Below are 23,265 nucleotides of genomic sequence, written 5' to 3'. Positions count from 1 at the left end.
TTTGTAGGATTTCTTTTGATTCCTTGCATTTAAAAAAGTAAATCCATGTTTTCCTAGAGAAGTCATCTATGAACAAGATATAATACTAGAATCCTCCAAGAGAAGGAACAAACATAGGTCTACGTAAATCTGAATGAATTAATTCTAGTACATTATTTGTTTTCCTAGTACTATCATGAAAGGGACTTCCGGTGTTCTTACCTAGAGCACATGCTTTGCAAATACTTGGGTGGTCTTTATTTAGTTTAGGTAATCTAGTAACCATCTTCTCTATAGTTGATAAAGTTTTGAAATTGAGATGCCCTAATTTTCTGTGCCATATTTCATTTATATTTGCAACTTCATGAACTAGGGCTTGAATAGATCAACTAGGCTCTGTATTCAATTCATACAAATATCCTTTTCTTTGACCAATTAACTTTGCTTTCTTGATGAAGGAGTTCTTAGCCCAAGTTAATACTTTGCCATCCACGAATGCAACATTGTGCCCATCATCTTCAAGTGTTGTAATTGAGATTAGGTTTCTTTTAATTCCTGGTACATAGAGTACACCTTTAAGAAGAAGAGTATTTCCTGATTTTAGTTTCAAAGTACAATTTCCAATTCCTTCAATGGAGTGTCTCGAGTTATCACCAATGGTAACTTCACCGTTAACCTTCTCCAATAAAGAGTCTAGAGTTCCTTTGTATCCCGTTATATGTCTAGAAGATCCACATCAATTACCCATGCTTTATTTGAAATTTCATTTGATAGAGAGGAATACAAAACACAGTTCTCAGGATCATAAGTATCTTCTTCTCTAATAACATTTGTACAGTGTGCTTGTTGTTTGGAATTTTCAGGACAATTAGATCTATAGTGTCCAAATTTTTCACATTTGAAACACATTATTTTAGATAGATTTTTCTTGGGTTTTCGATTCTTTTCATTTCCCTTTTTATTTTTGAAATGCTTATTCTTATCCTTATAGGAGTTTGTATTAAGAACGTGAAGTTCTTCATCTTTTGCTTTCGGTTTCCGTCTTTTCTTTAGTTTTCTAGGATTCCTCTTGAAGACAATCGTTCTTGAGTCTATTAAAGTTTGGAAGATTATCTCTGGCGGTTATTCCTTGTGCAAATGTCTCCCATGAATCTGGCAATCCATCCATAGCCATAAGTGTTAATTCTGTGTCACTAATGGTGGTTCCTAGGCTTGATAGTTCATCTCTAATGCCGACAACTCTTAGGAAATAAGAATTTATTGATTCTCCTTTCTTTATCTGAATGTGATTTAGTTGCCTCTTTAGTGCGAGAACCCTAGTTGCATTGTTTACTTCATATGCATTTCGTAATGCATTCATCATATCAAAGGCAGTTTGATATTTTGTAAGCATAGGTACGATATCATTTTTTACTCCATCTAAGATGATTTGAATAGCTTTTCTATTTCCTCTGCTCCAGATAGATTTGTGAGGTTCAACTGGAGGTTGTTTGGATGCTCCATCATCAAATTGTTTTACATCATTCTCTTCAACAATCATCGTGATTCTGAATTTCCAGGCACCAAAATGTTCCTTCCCATCAAGCCTGTCCTTGGGTCTGATTGTGTATGCCATTGAAGATAGGAGATTGTTGCTAGATATATACAAAGTTCAATTACTGAATTTTGCAGAGCCTAGGTTCGACTACCAGAGCTTTGATACCATGTAAAGTTTCCGCAAATTCTGATTGGAAATGTTCAGTAAAATCTGCAACAAACTCTTGTCCTAAGGTATTTGCCTTTATGAAGATTTTATGTCTGTTCTTGATTGCTGAGAATGATCTTGTTGTTAATTTGAATATAGAAGAAGTTGTGGCCTTTACTTCTGATCTAAATATTATATATATATATCTGCAATAAATCGATAGGATTGTATTGCTTGAAGAAGCAGACTTAATTGTAATTGTGTGTGTTCTTCAATCTGCAATACTAACCTTCCTATATACCTGACTAAAGGTCATAGCACTCCAATGGACATGTCTCTTACCTAGGTCGATACATATGCCTCTTCCTTAAATTGGCCACTTACAAGTTTTAGTTATAATTAAATACTAACACACACATAGTGATTAGTTTAGTTTTAATGTCACATAACACTTCTAGGAAGTTGCTGTTTCATACTAGGAATAATATATAAGGCCATATGTAGTATATAGGTTTAGAAGAATAAGTGCAAACAGCATTTCCGGACCTGTAGGTTATCAGGTTATATGCTTAACAAATATTAATCATATCTTTGAGAGTTAGTGTGGCTGAGGGGCAGGTAGTTATGGTCGCGACGGTTCACGTCGCACCCCCTCGGAAGTTCTATGTATACTCCCTTAGATGGAAGAGGGCATCATCATTATCATTGTCATTGGTATCATTGTTGTCGTGCTTACTGCTTGATGTAAATCTTGACTGATATTATTTGAAAAGATGGCGGTTCTCTGATGTTGTATTGGCATTTGTTATAACTTTTATTCAGTAGAATGCATTAAACTTCCTTTACCGTAGGCGGTAAACAAATTTTCCATTGACATCAATAATAGTAGAAGTATCTTTAAAATTGGAATCCATTCCCTTATCCAAATGCTTTCAGCATGTCAAAATAACAAGTGGCCGTTCAATCTTGTCATATGCCTTCTCAATGTCTAACAACCCCATAGCCACATTCTGCCCACTGAATTTCGCCAAAGACAAACTGTCCTTGTGGATATTGAAACATATAATATGTCAGTTTTAATGATATTGTAAGTATTATCTAATTGCTTTTTAGAACTAATTTTAGATTTGGTGATAATGAGTTTTAACTAAAAGATCACCTATTGATGTCATGCCTAAGATATTGAATTGAAACAACATTCCTTTGATGAATTGTTAACATTCTTCTTATTTGTCTTTTTTGATTGAAATAAAATATGATGTTTTGGTTTGTAGCGTGCAAGTAAGCTGATGGCAAGAAAAGCCTCACAAATGGACGGGCAGCTTTTCCTTATAAAACATTTGTTGATACTACGAGAACAGGTAGCAGACCAACCTTGTTTTGCTATGACATTCAATGCCCCAATTTATATATCAATTTTCTATTTATATAATCTGGATGTTTCATTATGAAGCATATTATATTGGAATTTCTTTTTACACAGACACTCTTTGAATCAGTTTACCTTGATGATATATTCAGATTGCACCTTTTGATATTGAATTTGCGGTAACTCACAAGGAGCTTGACTTCTCTCATTTGCTGGTGAGAGCATACTTTTAAAGTTTCAGCTAAAACTTTATATTTAATTGTAGTTTTAAGCTGCAGTTTATTTTGCTTATTAAGGATAATGCCTATTACATAAATCTTTGATGTCATCAAGGCTTTTAGATGTTTGATCTCATATGCTGGACAAAGTTAATTGTATATGCAAATAAGATGAGAACCAAGTTTTTCTTTCCTCTTGGAGACAGTATGGAATTGAAAGACAGTTATGGGATTGATCTGTGCATATTGCCAAATCTTTTTCTCACAAAGAGAGTAATAACAATTCAGTTTTAGGCAATAAAAGTGTGTTCTGGTAGATAAACTTATGGTTTTGGAATTCGGTGAATTTTTTCTACCAGAGTCCAACGCTTTCATGCCATTGCTTGCAGCTCTTGGCTGCCTCACCCAAAATACTATTTGAAAAGTAGAAGGAATCACAATGTGAACAGAAAATGATAATTGCATATCCTTTTATTTTGTTTTGGTTAGTCTCTTGAAAGGTGAAAGAGGTCAAAGGTTGTTGTATGAAGCTTCAAAAGATAATCATCCAACTTGCGTTCTTTTATAATGTAAGTTTGTTTCTTTTGTACCTCAGCTCTTATTTTCTTGTATCAAGGAGAGATAACCAGAGTACAAAATAAATTTGAGTACAAAGTTATAATTTGGAACTAAAATATTATACCCTGGCCATATTGTCATGCTTATGAAGTAATCAACTGAACTGGTTTTTAACTTTTTAGTGATTTATTTTTGTAAAATCTGTATTGTAGTAAGGTATGGGCTTTCTTCTCGGTCCCCATACACATATCTGACTAGTCTTTTTTAATCAGGCAGCTTATTCCTTTCAATTTATTTTTTAGTCTTCTTTTCAGCATGTTTCTATGCTTGCTCAATAAATTGTGAGAAAACCAGATGTACACCTCAGGAAACAGCTTGGTTATTTTTTCTTTATGTACATTGACAAAGGACGCTTATTTAAGATTTTGGTTACTGATTTTTCTGTGCACCTAATTGGAACAGGAGCACCTCCGACGTATTCTTCGAGGGCAGGCTTCATTATTTGATTGGAGTAAGTCAACATCTTTGGCCCAGACATTCTCACCTCGTGTGCTGGAAAGTCAGGTTGATGCAAAGAAGGTAATTGGTGAAAAGTAGAATGGAGTTTTATGAGCATCTTTGTTGATTCTTTTTAGCATTCCAAGGTAACCTTTATTTACATTCTTTTTATATTTTGTGGTAGAAGAATTAGTCTGTGTTAGCATCAATGTTGTGTGCAGGAGGTGGAGAAAAAACTCAAAACAACTTGTGAAGAATTCATCATGTCAGTTACAAAGCTAGCCGTTGAACCGATGCTTTCTTTTGTCACCAAGGTTGGTTAGATCCATCACCTTTTGTTCTGATCATCATGAATGCCTTTTGTTTGTGTGGGTGCTATCAAATTGGTGGTTAACTACTTACATTGGAAGTGCTAACATTTGTTAGTCCTATATGTCTATTTCTGGTTTACTTACACAAGAAAGGCCTGTATATGTTTATTCATTTGTTTTTATTTCCTGATGAACATTTTTTCTTGGTTGTAGTATGCACAAAGTCAATCAATCTAGACCTGTAAAAAGAAAAGTTAAATGGGCTCCACCCAAAACAGATATCCTTATTTGCTGAAGGCATATGCGACAGAATTAAAATAGTTATCACATCTTGAATTGCCCAGCTAATGAGGGCAAGCAGTCTGAATATGCTTAAACTTATTTGGTGCTGGTGATAACTGAAGCATCATGTATTTTCATTACTGTGAATCAATTGCAAGTCAGAGCCAATTTTTTCTTTTATCTAAATGGTTTATCATCACATTGTAATCTCTGTTAACTGTGATTACCATCATGGGTAAACATGTTTAATGCATAATAGAAAAGTAAAGAATGTAACACTGAGTTTCATAGAACTGAACTGCTGATTCCACTAATGTTCATGACAATACAATATGAGATAATGTACTTCTGATTGCTCCCTAAGTCCACTCAAGCGGATGTACATATAGTATCTGAAGGGTTGCGACACAACCGTCGCATCCCAACTACCTTTAGTGCTGGACAACTTACACACTTACTAATACCTATTCCCAAAGGTTACAACTATTCCTGACAACATCATCCCCCCAAAAAGAAAGTCGTCCCTAGAGCTGCTGGTTATAAGCATTCAGTTTCCTCCATAATTGGTACACCTGTTGAGTGTGAATGTCCTAATCTGCTCGTATGTCCAAATTCTCCTCAACTACCTCCTTCAACATCAATGTGACTTACTGCAATTCGGCCTTCTTATTGTTTTGAACTCTTGCGTCATGCTTTCCATATCCTTTTGTAATGCTTGCACATTTTTATTAGATTCATCATCCCTACTACTATCCTCGTCTGGCAATTCGTCACTCTCTGATGATGACTTACTTTTCTTCTTCTTCTCTAGTGTTTTACTTTCACTTTCCAAATTCATAGCAATGTCATACGCATCATTGTACAATGTCAGCAGTATAATCCTCAGTTTTCTTCTCAGAGTGCTTTTAATCCATCGACAAACCATCTCTTCTTCAATTCATTTGCCGGTTGGGTTTGCATGTCCTCGAGCATTTCCTTCAACCTTCTATTGTAGGGTTGGACAGTTTCCTTCTTTCCTTTCTTAGCACCATAGATCTCTTTGACAATTTCATTATTGTCCTGAAGCAGTTTAAGTTCTGCTTGGAATTCTTTTATGAGATTGTCCCATAAACCTATTTTCATTTTGTCCATGTTTGAATACTAGTCAATGGCAACACCCCATAGGGTTGTAGGAAATTGTTGAACCCATTCTTCTTTATCAATCACCCTATTTGCTGCCCAAATAGTTTCATACGTACGACAATGTCTAGCAGGATCTTTCTTCCCGTCACCATTAAACTTGGGTAGTTTTTGTTTCTACGACATGATTCTTTTTGTATGTCTTGAATCAACTTGTTGTGTTCCCGAACTACTAGGGTTGGGTCATGGAAGGTTTCCCTGACCATCGTGTAGTGTCCTCCTGACACTTCTTATTGCCTTGGTGTCTTTGGCTTCCTTTGCTTCCTCTTCCCCTTCACTTCAGGTGCTTTTGCGTCGGTTTCCCTCGACTCGAGGTGTGTTGGATAGGTTTAAGAACTGTTTACGCATCTCTTCGATCAAACCCAATCTCTGTCGTGTCTCCTCAAAAGTTCCGCACTACTTCTTGCTCGTCGTTGTTTTGGCAAACCAAATCGCTCCCCTTCAGTTACTGCACCTCCTGCGACACCCTCATGGTCACCTTCTGTGACACCTTCGTGGTTCCCTTAGACAAGTTGCTTTAACCTTCGTCTTTGTTTGGTTTGCTATGCAAGAATTAGGGCTTGGTGTTTGGTGTGTACGACATCTATTTGTTCCCCTCTATTTCTATCCTTATTTAGTGTATTTGGCATATTTACTTCTCATTCGTGAATTTGAAACAACACGTATAAAAAGAACACTTATTTATTTATTTTCTCCATACATCATCATGGGTCATCTATGCAACCGTTATAGAGTTTAGTGCTCTTTTCACTCACACTCTTCTGACATGTCACTCACATTCCCATTGCCTAAGGCTCATGGGTTAGACCTCTGACGGTTTTCATCACATTCCTTAGATTCCTGATAGTTGCGTTCCTAGAAGTTTTGGAGGGTTTGTTGTTTGTGCTGCTCCTACTTGTAAAGTTTTTGCAAATTCTGAACAACCAAGCTTACAATGCTTTGAATATACTTGCTAGATATTATAAATCGATATATCAGAGTTATATGAAGTGGCTTCAATGGTATAGTATCAATTGTTACATCCCAATTTTTGACCTAGCTTGAAATATAGCCATTGAGGTTCACATGAAGTCAGTTGGCAATTTAATTTGTTATAATCTGGCGAAATGGTAAGATAGTTAGTCGTTATGATTTCAAGTGAAGATGACATGTTAGTTGATCGTTAATCACGAATTCATGGAATTGAGATGAAGGTTAATCAATATGATTATTTATGATTAAATAATTTATAATTTAATTACGAAGAACTTCCTTGCAGGAAACATGTCGAAGGGGGGAAACATTGTCAAAAAGGAATTAGGCACAGGAGCATCACCATTACTAAGCATATGGGTAGAGGACCTAACGACTTGGAACAGTATACATCTTTGGAATCCCATGAGTTGTTAATAATTAGTTGAATTAAAATAATTGAGTTAAAATATAAAACATATCTTAAAGGATTATAATTTATCTTTCATCATATTATTTTAATAAATATTTATAAACGTGCAATGATTTAGCACCATTAAAATTAAATAATTTAATAAAGTGATGTTTATAAGTACATATAAGATTTTAATAATATTCAAATTATAATAACTTTAGAATTATTATAATTTTCGAATTACAACCTTCCAACTTTATTCTTTTCAATTTAATATTCTTTGCTCTTAAATGATAACACTTGGCATAGCTAATCGATTAATATTTTGGCAATTCGAATTGTTTTACAATCTTTCTTCAACCTTTTTATTTTATCTTTTATTTTGAATTTTTAATCTATTCGAATGGTCATCTTGGGAATTCGAATAGCTTTCTTTATAACTGAAGGAAGCCATAGAGTCAAGCTCAATCCAGCCAAAACCATATTTTTATCGCTTATATATGTTGAGGATGGTAGCAGCAATAGAGATCTTTTGATCATACCTGTACTTGTTGTTTGTTCTTCTTTTGTTCTCTATGGTGATAAGGTTCGCTGTCAAGCTTATTTTATTATCACATGTCTCCTGTATGCTACTGAGACATGTATTGATGTGTTGTCATATAGTGTATGATGTTAATGTGCCTATTTTCTTTATTCCTGGTATCGTTTATATTATTTGTACACTCTTCTTGGGCTGTGTCGTTTATTCTACTTGGCATCCTAGAATGCTGTTCACTATCACCGTCTATGCTGGCAACCTCTTTTATTATAGTTGACAGTGGATGTTTATGATCAAATCGTCAGTTACAAAGAAGATATTATCCATGGCTATTCTCTTTCAGCTTTCGTGTATTCTTTTGTTCATGGCAGTAAGACCAATTGTCTCCAGCTTTCAAGTATTATTCTTTTATTTTACATAATCATTTTAATAGTTAGTGAATGTGAGAGTGGTGTGTGCAAGAGTGATTAGGTTTCAATTATAGAGCTTCAGCATAGCAGCTTTTTATGTAATCGGTAGAGATATATATATTTGTTTGTAGAAACAAATATTGGTATCTTTTGTATAGCCTATTAGTGCTGTGGCAGAGAATAGATTGTGTGCCTTCAAGATTGATCGTGAGTGGATTAAGTTGTTCATTTCTAGTTTGCAAAGCTGTATATGATATTGAGCCGGAAGTTTATTGGAGAGAATAGTCGATTTCAAAAGTTGTATTCTTGTTTTACAATGATAAATCATAGTATTTGTATACGGAATATTGAGACTTCAAATAGTCAATAAATCATTATCTAATCTCTTGCATATTTTATCTGATACTTTTATTAAAAAAATCTTCTTAGATGGTTAAGACTGAAGAGTTAAGATTAATCTGTTATGCCATCTGCTGATATATGAAGTATGTATGATTTCTTTTCAACTTAACAATAATACTCTAAGATCTCATCAATAAATCAACCTTTGGAAACAGAGATAATCATGTATATTGGAAGGTATTCAAATGTTGCAAGGTTTAAAACATATTACCTAGCATGAATTAGAACATTTTTGACATCGAGGAATTCATCGGCAGGAATGCCAACAATGGTGAAGAGGTGGAGTTAAAGAGAAATCAGTTATGATTAATTTAATTAAGTAAACATTCAATTTGAAATCTTTTAATCACAGATTGTGAGATGCTGGATGCATGTAATCTTCTTGAATAATTGACAGAACTGGTTGCTTTGAGAATTCCTAACACCTGGAACACACCTAGTTGTGTAGCCAAGAAAAAGGGTGACGAGGAATCTGTAATAACACGAATTAGTAACTAGTTATGATAATTCAATGTTTATCATTTTAATATGAATTAATTAATAGCTCATGCATAATCCTGCATATGTAATCCCCTGCTGCCAAGTCGTATGGTGAGTTAAATACCAAGATGCCCAGTGGATGGTAAGATGACCCTTGTTTGTTCTGGGTAGGGAGGGCCTTTCTCAATAGAGATCGTGTGGGGATAAGATTTGGTTCGAGGTTGGGTGGTTAAGCCCCTGACAATGTTTCATCTCTCCACAAGTTATCGGACGTGCATCAGACAAAGATAAGTCATACATTCAATTGATTGTCGGAAATAGGTATTAACACTTTTATGATTAATATATAAAAATGTAAGATTGATTAAGTTATTTCATTATTTCACTTAGATGCAAGAGATAGATTTTATGGATTGTTTTTCATTTATATGAATAACGAACATAAGTATATGTTCTAATCTTGAGATACTGTCCCAGTTAAGTAATCGGAAGGAAAGGAATCCAAAGCCCTAATTGATTGAGAGATGATTGGAACCTTAAAAGATATAGTGGCATTGGAAGCTCTAATTGAATCCGTGGTATTGGAAGCCCTAATTGAATCCGTGGTATCGGAAGCCCTAATTGAATCCGTGGTATCAGAAGCCCTATTTGAATCAATGGTATTGGAAGCCCTAATTGAACTCGTGGTATTGGAAGCCCTAAATGAATTGATGGTAAACAATGCCCTAATTGATATAGTGGTATGTGATGCCCTAATTTTAAATATAGTGGTTTTTAAATTGTAATCATCATTTGATTTTGAGATAGCGGATTTTAGATAATAGTCGTCCAGCAATATTGTCATATTGGTATTTGTGGACTAACCCGAGTGGTTGTAGAAGCATCCCTAGTTTGATTTCGATCTCAGTTTTCCAAGGTATGTGGTTTTTAGTTTTTGTAGTAATTTCATTTGATGGTATTTCAAGTTTATAGTTAAGAAATTTTTTCTATTTGATTTTAACGGTAAATCTTATTCACATGAACATGAATGATACAACTGTCTTCCCACGAAACGAAGTAATAACTGTTTTCTTTAAGTATGTTAGATGTTAATTTAGAGACAGGAAAACGGGATGTTACACTAATTCTGGAAATGTTCTTATTGTGCAATAATTCATATAAGGTAGTAATGTGGAGGAGCAGACTTTATTTTGTATTGTGTGCTCTCTATTCTCATACTTACCCTATGTTTATATAGAACCCAAGAGGCATGTCCTTACAAAGGACATGACTCTTCTAGGTTGGCCCTTATCATAAACATATAATAATCCTGCAAGATTGGTATCTGTTTAGAAAGTATAATTGGATAGTAAACATACTTAACAACTATGCAAACTAAACATTATTTAAATGCTCCTAAATGAAACACCGATAAGGTTATTTATATTGGGTTTATAAAGAGGCAAATCCTACAAAAGGATATCCATGCTTTACCTAATCTTGTACGATTTGCTGTTCAGATCAGTATGTTATCATAGTTACATAGAATTAACACTCCCTCTTAACTTGATATCATACTGAGAGATAACATATCTAGCATCATCAATCAAGATGAATAAGCATAAATTGATACTCTATATCTATTTGAATCTTCTAAGCATGTGGTATCACAGAACACATGATACTGTGTCATATTACTACCTTGTGATATGACTTATCACTTATACTAGTGATAACAGTATTGCATGGAATGCAACATACAGGATAAAATCCAAAGAATAATTAAATTCTTCATTTATCCAAGTTGTGACTCATAGGTACTGGTAGTCCTATATCACAACATGATCCTTAGTTAAGATCTACCAGAACATAGGATACAATCCCAAGAATGATTAAATTCTTCATTTATCCAAGTTGTGACTCATAGGTATAGAAATGTCTACATCACAATATGATCTTGAACTCATCTAGATTTGACAGTAGTTCTCTACTGTTCACACATTATCTAAGAGATTGACATCTCTCATAATGTCTTTTATACAAGTGTTCATTATCTCAAAGATTGTCACCTCTTAGATAATGAATACAAATGGTGAAGCCAATAATAGTCAATAGCCTGACAAAAAATATTTTAATAATAATTTAAAGAATACAGATGTATTATAATTCAACCATACCAAGTCTTTTCCTGAAGTGATCTATCTTCACTCGAGAGAGAGGTTTGATAAGAATATCTATTTTGATCTGCAGTACACGTATTCTAATTTTACAATATTTTTGTCTACCATATCTCTTGCATAATGGTAAGGAATTTCAATATGCTTGGACTTGTCATAAAAAACTGAATTCACAAAAAGCTTGATGGAACTCTAATTATCACAATGAATAATAGTAGGATTCATGGGTTGACCAAATAATCCCACAAGTAACTTTCTAAGCCAAATTGCTTCCTGAGAGGCCATCACTGTGACAATCTATTCAACTTTTGTGGAACTCTGTAGTATGATGTAGAAAGGAGATGGTGAATGGGAAATATGTGAGTTTTGAAATTTATGTATTGCATCTGTATTTTTTTCTTTTATGTTTTCTTTCTATCGAATGTAATGTTGTGAGTAGATACTTGGTACTACATCATAATATCTCATATATATAATTTATTATTTAATTAACTACACACAAATATATATATAACACTTCAATTTAGTCTCAAAGTTTATCCAACTGAAGTTACTAAATATTAACACTCCCTCTTAGGTAAGGAGGATAAGAACAAGACAAATATTACACCATTGGTAATATTGGGAATGACAAATTTTAGGATATCTTTGATCAGAAAATATCTGCCATTTTGATATCACATTTGATATCATGAATATTGGTCATCTAGAGTATCAACATATGATATTCACCAAATACTAACATTTTGATGTCACATTTGATATCATGAGTATTGGTGTCCCAAAATATCGGCATTCGATATTTAACAAGTACTCTTTGAGTAATGGCCTTCCCAAACATCAAATTGCATTATATTCACAAAGTACTCTGTGAGTAGTGACCTTCTAGAATATCAAGTCGCATGACATTCACCAAGTACTCTGTGTAATGGCCCTCTAGAACATCAATTTGCATAACATTCACGATGTACTCAAAAAAATGTTTATAAGGTATCTGCACACGCACTCTCATAATGCTTACCATATAAACTCCAACACACAAAGTATAATCTATCATGATCTTCATAGATATCCATCATAATAGAAAATTAAGTTATTGTAAGATCGTCACCTTTCAATAACTTCTGGAGATGCAAGTGACATTATTTGGAAGCCATCACTTCCTCATGATGTACAGAGGGGAAAGGCCCCTTAAAACTATGTAGTCACATACATGAACTTTTGAACTCCCTCTGAGTATAAATCATCTGAGATCCTTATTCAAAGTTGCCTTTGAAGTCAAGACTCCCTTTGAATTTAGATATCAATCTTCATTTTCTTAATCCATCCTGAAGACCTCTCATTTGAAGAGATTACAAATAATTCATAGAAAATAAACTACCCCAAAGGGAATTATCAATGCTACAAGCATATTGATTCACTGTTCTACATAAAATTCATGATCAATATTCAAGGGAATAATCACGAAAATACTTATCTCTTGTAATCAAAGATTAATACCCTCCACATATATCCTCGTTATCTTGTAAGAATAACACCCTTTCGAAACAAACATGTCTGTCCATGTTGATTAATAATAACAGTCTCATGTTAATTACACTTTTCTTAAATTTAATTAAATACGTGTCACGACAACAATCATAGTTCATTTCCACCTTATGTGATTATATCACTTTATAACATGTATTCTCTCTCATTCTGTGCCTGGATCAAATCATCAAGATGTTCACCCTTGGTGGCACGTCCATTTTATGTGTCATGTGATCTTTAACTTTATAAGTGTTAACGCACCCATATCCAAACCTTATGATCAACAAATTAAACTGAATCTAATTTTGACTTTATCATAATATGCTTCAAACAACATTTCACCAAATTTCCATGATACTCCCAACAATATCCTGGAAATGGCAGCGACTAAGAATTAGATTCAAGAAATTATTGCAAACATGTATTCTATTTGTAAATTATTTGCCATTTGATCATATTGAAGGTTTTAGAAGAATCTTCTAATACATATATTCTTTTGGTGCTATTTGAATTGACTTCAATTTTATGTGGAAGGTTAGTTACTGCCTAACCCATTCTCCTATCTATTTCCACTGTTGCCATCAGAATTGACCAACTCCACGCATTGGGAGTCAACACGTCTATGCAAATTGCACCCCCATGTTCATATGATTGTGAACCCTGAAAATGGGGTTAAGCATGCAGACAAAAGGGGCCGAAAAGTGGAGTCTCTCCCAAAAATAAAATCTCCACCAAAAATGTTAGGGAAATAGTCATTCTCTTTTCCCTTAACGCTAACCACACAAAAGTAACAATGCGGAATTTCATAAATATCCTTCCTCTCTTCAAAAAGACTCATCTCCATCTTCACACGTCTCTTTCTAATACTGACTTAGTTTTCTTTTGCTGCCACTTTAGGCACTCATCTCATGCCAACGAAGTGCTGAAATTTGAATTGGTATACTTACTACCATATGCATTCACGTAGGTGTATTTTGTCACATGTATAGTTCGCATGCATTAAGTTCTTTCTTATGATTTGGATGGCATTTTTAACTCAAGTTGCAACAAAATGTTTTATTGCGTTTCTGGTCTGAATAATGGATTTAGCATATCTTTGATATCGTCAAACCTGGATTTTGTTTTTAATATATGACATCCTAAAACCTCTACTTCTCACTAGTGTTTATTAGGCATCATGTTTTTCTTCATAGATAGCATACTTGGAAGACACGATGATGGATAGAGGTAGCAATGATGGATGTCTGTGGCCATGAATTAAATATGTTCTTTCTTACATTTGCAACCTGCTCTGATACCATGTTTTTTTTTCCTGGACAGCTGCAAATTTACTAAGTACTACCATGTATTTGGTATGTGTTTTCCAATTTGCTGCAATCTCTTATATATTTATTATAAATCAATAGGAGACATGTCCCTTCATGGCACATTCCTATTCATTAAAATGGTAACAACATAATTGTAGATATAATATCTCATATATATAATTTATTATTTAATTAACTACACACACACACACACACACACACACATATATATATATATATATCATATATGTAACTTCAGTTTAGTCTCAAATTTTATCAAACTAAAGCTACCAAACATTAACAAAAACATAATCCTTTCTTTAGTAAATCGTCTCTCTTCGAGCACCCATGACCGACATTCCATGGTTGATGGCACATGTGACATTTCTTTTCTTGGTTTTCCTTTCTTGTCTCTTTATGTTCGAAAACCATTTTGGTATTCTTGGGCCTCTCATCTATGCCATTAGATTCAACCTTCTTTGCTTTTGTGATATCTTATTCTAAACTTTGGGTGTCAAGGGGTTTTACATTGATTTTAATGACATCTTTAATCCCTTCTATAAATAGATGAGTGAGTTGGCCCTTGGATAGATTCAAAACCATTCCAAGTAGCTCTTGAAATTGATTATCAAGTTTTTCCATTGTCTTTGATTTTTTGAGGTTAGTTAGCTCTTGGAAATACCACTCAGGATCTCTTTGATCAAACTTACTCATTAGTTTTTGAGTGAATTCACTATAGGTGGTAATCTTTTTGCGTCCTAAGGAAGTTTTCCCATAGTGCCACCATTTGTGGGTTGGCCCTCTTAAATGAAGTATGGTGAACTTAATAGCACCTTCTTCAGTGATTTTCCTTTCTATTTGCCATGATTTTGGTTTCATAGTATTCTTTAAAAGGAATAAGTTGTCGAATGTTTGGATCCAAATTCACATACATTTGTGCAATTTCTTCCATACTATTTGTGGTTTTTAACTTGTTTCTTCTTCCTCAATAGGTTCTCTTGGAATGAATGAAGAAAAGGTGTAACAACCAATTTTTCTAGGTCTAATTTAACATCTAACATAAGGATAGAATATAGTTTTAACTTCGATTTCATAAGAAGGCAATTACATCATTCATGTTCATGTGAAGAAGATTACCGTTAAAGTCAGTTAAACAAAATTTCTTAACTAAATACTTGAAATACCTTTTAATGAAATTAGTTCAGAAAATTGAAATCACATACCTCGGAAAACTGAGACTGAAAATCGTCTAAGTATGCTTCTGCAACCACTCAGGCTAGTCCACAAATACACTATAACAATTTCTCAAATCGGCTGCTATCTCAAAAATCATTTGATTACAACTATAATTTAAATTAGGGCATCACATATCATCTTACCAATTAGGGCATCAATTACCATTAGTTTATTTAGGGCTTATGATACCGCTTTACCACTTAGGGCTTCCGCGACCACGGAATTCAATTAGGGCATTCGCGACGACGGATTCTATCTCAGGTTTTCGCGACGACAAACTCAATTTAGGGCTTTCGCGACCACAAATTCAACTAGGGCTTTTGATACCACGGATTTAATTAGGGCTTCCAATACCACTGTATCAATTAAGGTTCCAGCTGTCACACAATCAATTAGGGCTTCAGATTTCTTTTTCTTCGATTGCTTATCTGTGATAGTTTCTCAAGATTAGATAAATACTTATATTCAATATTCATTTATATGAAAGTAAAATAATGATAATGAATGAAATACTTCAATTAAATCTCACCTTCTCATAAACAAAAATGATAATACCTATTTCTGATAAACAATTGAATGCATGGCTTATCTCTCTTTGATACATATTCGACATCTTGAGAGAGGTGAAACATTGTCAGGGGCTTAACCACCCAACCTCGGACCACAATATATCCCCACGCGATTTTCTAACGAGAAAGGCCCTCCCTACCCGGAATTAATAGGGAACATCATTTTACCATCCACTGGGCATCATGATATATAACACGCCATACGTCTTGGCAGTAGGAGATCACCATGACAGGAATATGCATGAGCTATTAATTAATTCATATTAAACGAGAAATATTGAAATGTCTTAAATGTTACTGGTTCGTATGTTTGACGATCACCCATCTTTTCGACTACATAGCTAGGTGAGTCCCAGTTATCCGGAATTCTCAGAGCGAACGGTTTAAACAATTATTCAAGAAGATTTCATACATCCATCATTTCATATTCTATGATTATATTCTTAAAAGATCGCAAAATGTCAACATTCTTGAAAACATTCTTCATGCTTGAGCTAATGCATTATTTAATTGTCTTGTTATTATAACGTTCTTGTTTATTGTAGATTCTCTGCACCTCTTCATCTATATCAGGTTGTCAAGCCGGTGATTCCCTGATGCTAACAAATTATATTCAATGTGATACTTCACACCTCTTCACCATACTTTGGCAAATCGCCTGGTGAATTCCTTGGTGTTCTCTTATTGAGATATTTATATATGCCGATCAGTCTATAAATGTTTAATACTGGATTGTTTCTCATTTGTCTTGAATCTTAGAAGGAAATCAGAGATATGTAACTTTTTCCATATAAATAAAACTATGGCAATCTTAAATTAGATCGTGGGAAACAATTTAATATGATGGACGGGATTTGTGGTTCCCGGATTCTACTACAGTTTTACATCCTCTGGATGACAGACATTCTCATGACTATTGGTAATATACAAGTAATATGATAACGAATTCCTATAAGCTATGGCTAAGGATCTATGTCTTATTACATTTCATCCAGAATTCTAATTCCATGACAGTATTAACTCTATCGTGGATAAATAAATAAAAATACAGAGCTCAGACCTAGTTTGACCTTCAGTATAAAAGACCAAAACAGCAAGTAATAGAAAGCATTTAATCAAGGTAAAAAAAGAGAGTTCCTATTCATATTTGATCAACAGAAAAAAAAAAAAAAATATAAGTATAACTGGTGAAACCCAATCCAAATGTTGTGAGACCAATTTGACAATGGTAAAGCCCCATTCTAAGCATTGTAAGATTTATGACTTCATTCAATCAAAGGAAACTCAAATAATGTCACAAACCACAGAGCATTTTGATCCAACTGCTAACTTAGTCTTAAACATTAATTCAATTTGTATATTAAATTTGATCATGAAAGAGAAAAGCCATCCCAGGATGAATTATTGCATATTCTGAAATATATGTAATGATATAAACTCATATTCAAATTCAATAAGGCAGACATATTGACCTTGCATGATTTAAATGTACTATGGCAGACGACTTCCTTTATTACTTTCCTATAATATACAAGTCAGATGGAATATGGAATTTCATATGCCTAGTTCTATTATTGAATCCATGTGCACATCGGATTCTCTTTACCAGGAATAAATTACATATGTATTTGTTTGATTCAGCTCCTACGTAGACTTAGCATTCTTATTGGAAGAAAATAACATAATCAATCCTTACGTGCCTCCTTGGACAATGCACTCTGGAAAGCCGACACCTGAGAAAGTCCGCCTACCTAGCTTTGAGTCTTCACACCTGAGATCTTTAATGTGTAGTTCTGGTTTTGGATTGTTCAGAGAGGTACTAATTTCTATCTTAAAAAGCTTCGGAATTTTGGAATAAGAAACTCTTCTAGAGATGTAAGGAGGTAGCCGAAGGCAGAGATGTTAAGAAAAGCCGTAGGAGAAAGAAAGGTTGCCAATAGCCAAATAAGGAAGCTATTAAATAAAATATGCCTGCCTCTACGTCTCCCTACAGTTACAAGATTCATTTCGAATTCCCCAAAACTCTAAATGAATTCAAAAACATAAATATTATTAAACATGCCAACAATAATCAGTTGGAAACAAGAATAATAAAGAAGAAAATAGAATTAGAAAATTAAAATTCAAAGATTATAATAATATAATTATTATAATCTGAACATTATTATAAAATACAACTTTTAAATTATTAAATGATAATGGTGCCAAATCATGGTTATATTTAAATGATCATTAAACAATTATTAGAAATACTGCGACAAAAGATAATTTCAAAATTCTTTAAGATACGTTTTATAAATAATTTAATTATTTATTAAATAACACAATAATTATAATTAAATTATTCATTAAAATAACTCATGCGATTCCATAGATGTATTCTGTTCCAAGTTTGCCTGCCCAGTGATGGTGACGCCCTGCCTAATTCTTTTCTGACAATGCTTCACCCCTTCGACATGCTCCTTGGAAGAAATTTCTCTATAATTAAATTATAAATTATATAATCATAAATAATCATAACAGTTAACCTTTAATCCTAATTCCATGAATTCGCGATTAATGATCAACTAACATGTCATCTGCACTTGAAATCATAACAACCAACTTACCATTTCGCCAGATTATATCAAATTAAACTGCCAACTGACTTCATGTGAACCTAAACATCTATATTTCAAGCTAGGTCAAAAATTGGGATGCAACAAAAGGTATCTCATAGAACTGAACATTGTGACCTATAATGTCCTCACTATTAGGCTTAGTTTGAAACAAGTAACACCTACAAAATAATGGTTAGAATCACAACAATAACAAAACTAACTATATTATTCTACGCTCTAATTTAACCTAAATCTTAAGGACGTCTCTAGATCGAGCTTCCTAGCTCATAGCTTCCTCGTTGTCTTCTCAGGAGCGCACCCCTTAAGATTCTTCTTGGACGGGACATCCTCTATCCAAGGCCAATCACATATGCATATGTTGATCTCATTAGAATATTTTGGCACATGGAGATTATCCATTGATTCTCGACCATGGTGGTCAGATGGAGATCTTATTATACTCTATGCTTCGAGTCTCATTAATATCCATGGTGTTAATCCCATGTGCTAACACAATATTATCCACAAGTATGATTCATTAATATAAATAAATTTATAAACATAATTAAACAAATATAATCCGTAAACATACCTTTCTTACCTTCTTTTCGAAGAGTCACAACCTTTCATAATACAAATCCTTTGAAAAGTTAGAACACTTCATAGTTATAATCCATTTGAAAAGTCACAACACTTCATAACTAAAATCCTTTGGAGAAGTCCCAATACTTTATAATCACACTATTTTTGAAGAGTCGCAACTATTCAGTCCATGACATTCATGACGAATGCCCTCCGTCAAGATTGCGCTTGGATCAAAGATAATTATATTCATTCTGTCTTTCATTGCTTTAATTATTGATTTCAGTATATACATAGAGTGAGATAAACATTTAATATCACACTATACTACAATCTAAATGGATCATCTATATATAATCATTATCTTATTAAAATAAGTAAACTTAAAACTAATTTTTATTACCTTAGCATTTGCATTTTGAAAGTAGGATCCATTCATAAATAGTGTAACCAACTATTATATTACCTTGACTCAGACAACTCCTTACATTGGCCCTACAACCTAACTGTTTCTTACATTTACGAGACCTTTCTTGTCACTCCTACGTACTGTTTGGCATGTGCTTCTCTTACTATGAAACCTGTGATCATCTTAAACAATGTCTCAATGATGTCAACAACCCCCTTCTAGCGTGTTTGATGTTAGCGATAATATCTCGGATTGGGGGTTTACCCTATGTGTTGTACGCTTGTTGGCCGTGGACTTGATTGCAATCTCCTTATTATCTTTGCTTACTCGGCACTCGACGCTTGGTACCTTTGTCTCTTACGTACTACCTCCCCCGGATACTACCGCACATGTGGCAATAATGGCTTTCTAATTATTATCTTCAGTGTGCCCGCTATGTGTTTCTCCCCCTATGTGGCTTGGATGTCTCCTCTTATATATGCCCCTATCTTATGGTTGCAGGTTGTATCTTCTTGACCTGTGACCCATATTTATATGATTAGTATGTTTTATAATTATAATATACTAATAATTCATCTTCATATTATATGATCATTTAAATGTAATATATGATAATAATTATATTATTCAATATTATATGATCATTTATTAAATATAATATATGATAGTTATATTATTCAATTTCGTACTATTATGACCATTTTGCATATTGATAATAATTCAATATGATATCATATTGGTTAATTTCATTGATTTGTATGGTGTCAATGCAAGTGGTTGATATTATAATGATCAATGGGGCATAGTGGTTTATAAGAAAGTAATTGAATACATAGATTTATATTAAACATAATATCCATATTTTTATTAGTTATATTATTATGTGGTTATGTCAAATACCGAGATGAGTTGACTGGTGGCATCTGATAGTATTCCTGAGAAGAAGGGTGTGAACCCTCTCAAGTGAGTCCCAATTGACTCTAGAAGAGAGCCCCCCCAAACCACCAAGCCCTACAACACCGTTGACTTGATCAAGGTGTTGAATAAAGTTGTAAGTGCATCGTAAAGTAACTTGCATTTGAATTCCCAATTCTGTTATTTCAATTTCATATATTGTCAAAAAAACTTTTAAAAACATACATTTGAAAAAACACAAGAAATTACAAATATTCTCAAAATTATCCAAAACACAGCAATTCAGAAATGAAATTGATGGTATAACTTGTTGGAGTTATTATAGGGCTATCAAAGCAGTTTGCTGCCATCCTGCAATGTAGGGCAATACATGTAACCTCAGAGATTTGATCCGAACAAATATTATGCTCACATGGGGAGAACAATACCACAGGGTGAATAGGTGCAGGGAACTCAGTTAGGCTCAATGGGTGACAAGTTAGGTGGAAGTCAACTTAGCAATGCTAGAAACAATGATCATGATAAGGAAGTAAGGGAATTTTTCAGGGGTTGGTAGTTGGGCAACAAAATGTTACTCAGGTGTTATAGCAGTTCAATACTGCCATTCATAAGTTGTCTATAACTAGAGGCCATAACTAGAATAAGGATGAATGAGGTAGTGCAGTTCGGATTCCTCGGGATAGACCAGCTCTTGAAATTACTTATGACAGGCCAACACATCCCACGTTCTCGAGGGATGAGTCTAAGGTAGGGAGTGTAGAGAATGAGGAGGAAGTTGGAGATTTTGTTGACAATATAATGGTTATGCATGATGAGTGGAAGGCATTGCCCATCAACGTTAGGAAACAACTGCCTTTTGACAGATATATGACATAGAGGAGAGAGCCTAGCAGAACTAGGCAAGAGAAGAGGCACACCAATCAAAATGCAGACCTAAAACATGCCACTAATAAGTTCGCGCTTCCTATGTTTGGTGGTAGTGGGAACGTTACTGCTTGAGCCTGGATTAGTAAGGCTGATACATTTCTAACGCTAGAGCCACTAACAAAAGTGGATGCAATAAAATTTGCAACTTTGCATTTAGATGTGGCAGCCCATGAGTGGTGGTGTCATGGTATGGTCACCCTATACCACAATTTGATTACATCATATTAGGAGTTTGCTGACAGGTTGATAGAGCGTTTTGATCAAAAGGGTCCAAAATCATATTTCCGAGACCTTGCTTAGTTTGGATTCCTTCATTGGTGAGTTTTTGAGGCTCTTTGTCATGGTTCTTGATGTGACAGAGAAACACGTGGTCATATTATTTATGAAGGGGTTGCATAGGATATATTGAGAGATTAGCTCAAGGCACTTGATCCACATTCTCTGCATAGAGCTTTTAACTCTTATGAGGCATTACAAAAAAGCTGAAATTGGCCATAGCTTGAGAAGCATCTTCTTTCTCCATCTCTTTACTAGAGCCTCAATGGTAGCATTGGAATCTCCTAGGATTGAATGTATATTTCAATGTAATGGCTTTTGTATAAGTATTAAAATATATATTATAAGAATACATGTGATGGCATTGTATCAATGTTAATTTGATGACATATATTGGAGAATAAGGAACAAGGAACTGATCAAGTTTTTTGACTAACTTACTTTTAATTCTTTCAAATTGAAGGATTTGGCTTGAAAATATCTTCTCTTAGACCCTTTGTTGGTCTTTTATTGGACATTAATATCATTATCTTATCTTGCCTAGTTATAGTTTTGGGTTGAAGGAAAAAAGTGGACATCTCATTTTGTTTTTCTAAGTTTTGCTACTGGATAAAAGATGGGATGTTGGTGGTGTAGGAGCACCTAGAAGAACTCAAGGCCACATGAAGGCGCAAGACATAGAGGAAGACTTCAAGGCATCAATCAAGTTCAATTGGAAAGTTTTAAGGCCACTCATGGCTATTTGTAATGAACTATTTAATGTAAAATCAAAAGTCCTAAAGGTCTTGATAAGGACCTTAGGACCTAATTGCTTGTGTTGAGGGTGGGGAGGTGGGGGGCAATAGTTCCCAAGGGGATCTAAGAGGGCTAGGAGGGTTCTAGATAGGTTGATTAGATACCAGAATGAAATTATATTCCAAGTTGCTAAGTTAGAATGAAAATAAAGCAATTACAGAAGAGTTAAAAATTCATTTAAAAAAAAATTCTAACAGTTAGATGATTTTGGAGGGAAACTTGATCAAGGGCCTCTAATGAGTTTGTGATGATTGGAAACTGACTTGGATCAGTTGATACAATTAGGATGCACCCTATATAGCTTGGTCAAGGCATGGGTGTCCAGGGGATGTATACCAGAAACAATATTTGTATGGACAGAGACCTTGGGAGGCCATATCAATTTCCTTATTTATATATTGATTGATTGAATACTTTGTGCATTTTCTAGTGATGGTAGAACATCCATAGACCCCTACAAAAGCAAGTACATGATCTAAGGAAATTTTCTTTTGTGTTTCTCCATTAAGTTGCTAACAAGGTGGGAAATTGCTCTTTTCCTTACTAGTTTTGAGTTAATGCATGGGAAAATGATCATTCCGTGAATGTATGAATCTGATTATCATGGAATGTGATGGAACTCTAAATTTTTGCAAAATTTAGAGTCCCAAATGCCATGCCAAGGAGAGAATCTTCATATTCACTAGGTG

General features: G+C 34.1%; 1 protein-coding gene across 3 annotated transcripts in view; it reads left to right on the top strand.

Annotated features, from left to right (window-relative positions):
* LOC149568450 (sec34-like family protein) overlaps window positions 1-23,265 on the top strand; it is a 210,024-nt gene that overhangs the window by 161,700 nt on the left and 25,059 nt on the right. For all 3 annotated transcript variants that reach the window (XM_089821373.1, XM_089821374.1, XM_089821375.1), the window contains 4 exons: window positions 2,938-3,024; window positions 3,185-3,247; window positions 4,271-4,387; window positions 4,528-4,620. In XM_089821373.1, coding sequence (XP_089677499.1) covers window positions 2,938-3,024; window positions 3,185-3,247; window positions 4,271-4,387; window positions 4,528-4,620 — 360 coding nt within the window. The remainder of the gene's footprint in view (window positions 1-2,937; window positions 3,025-3,184; window positions 3,248-4,270; window positions 4,388-4,527; window positions 4,621-23,265) is intronic.

Source organism: Cupressus sempervirens, chromosome 3, assembly GCF_028749045.1.
Source record: "Cupressus sempervirens isolate cs-2001-9-10 chromosome 3, ASM2874904v1, whole genome shotgun sequence".
In the NCBI taxonomy this organism is placed as follows: Eukaryota; Viridiplantae; Streptophyta; class Pinopsida; order Cupressales; family Cupressaceae; genus Cupressus; species Cupressus sempervirens.
Note: the sequence above shows the minus strand (reverse complement) of the source record. Positions and strands in the feature narration are given on the sequence as shown.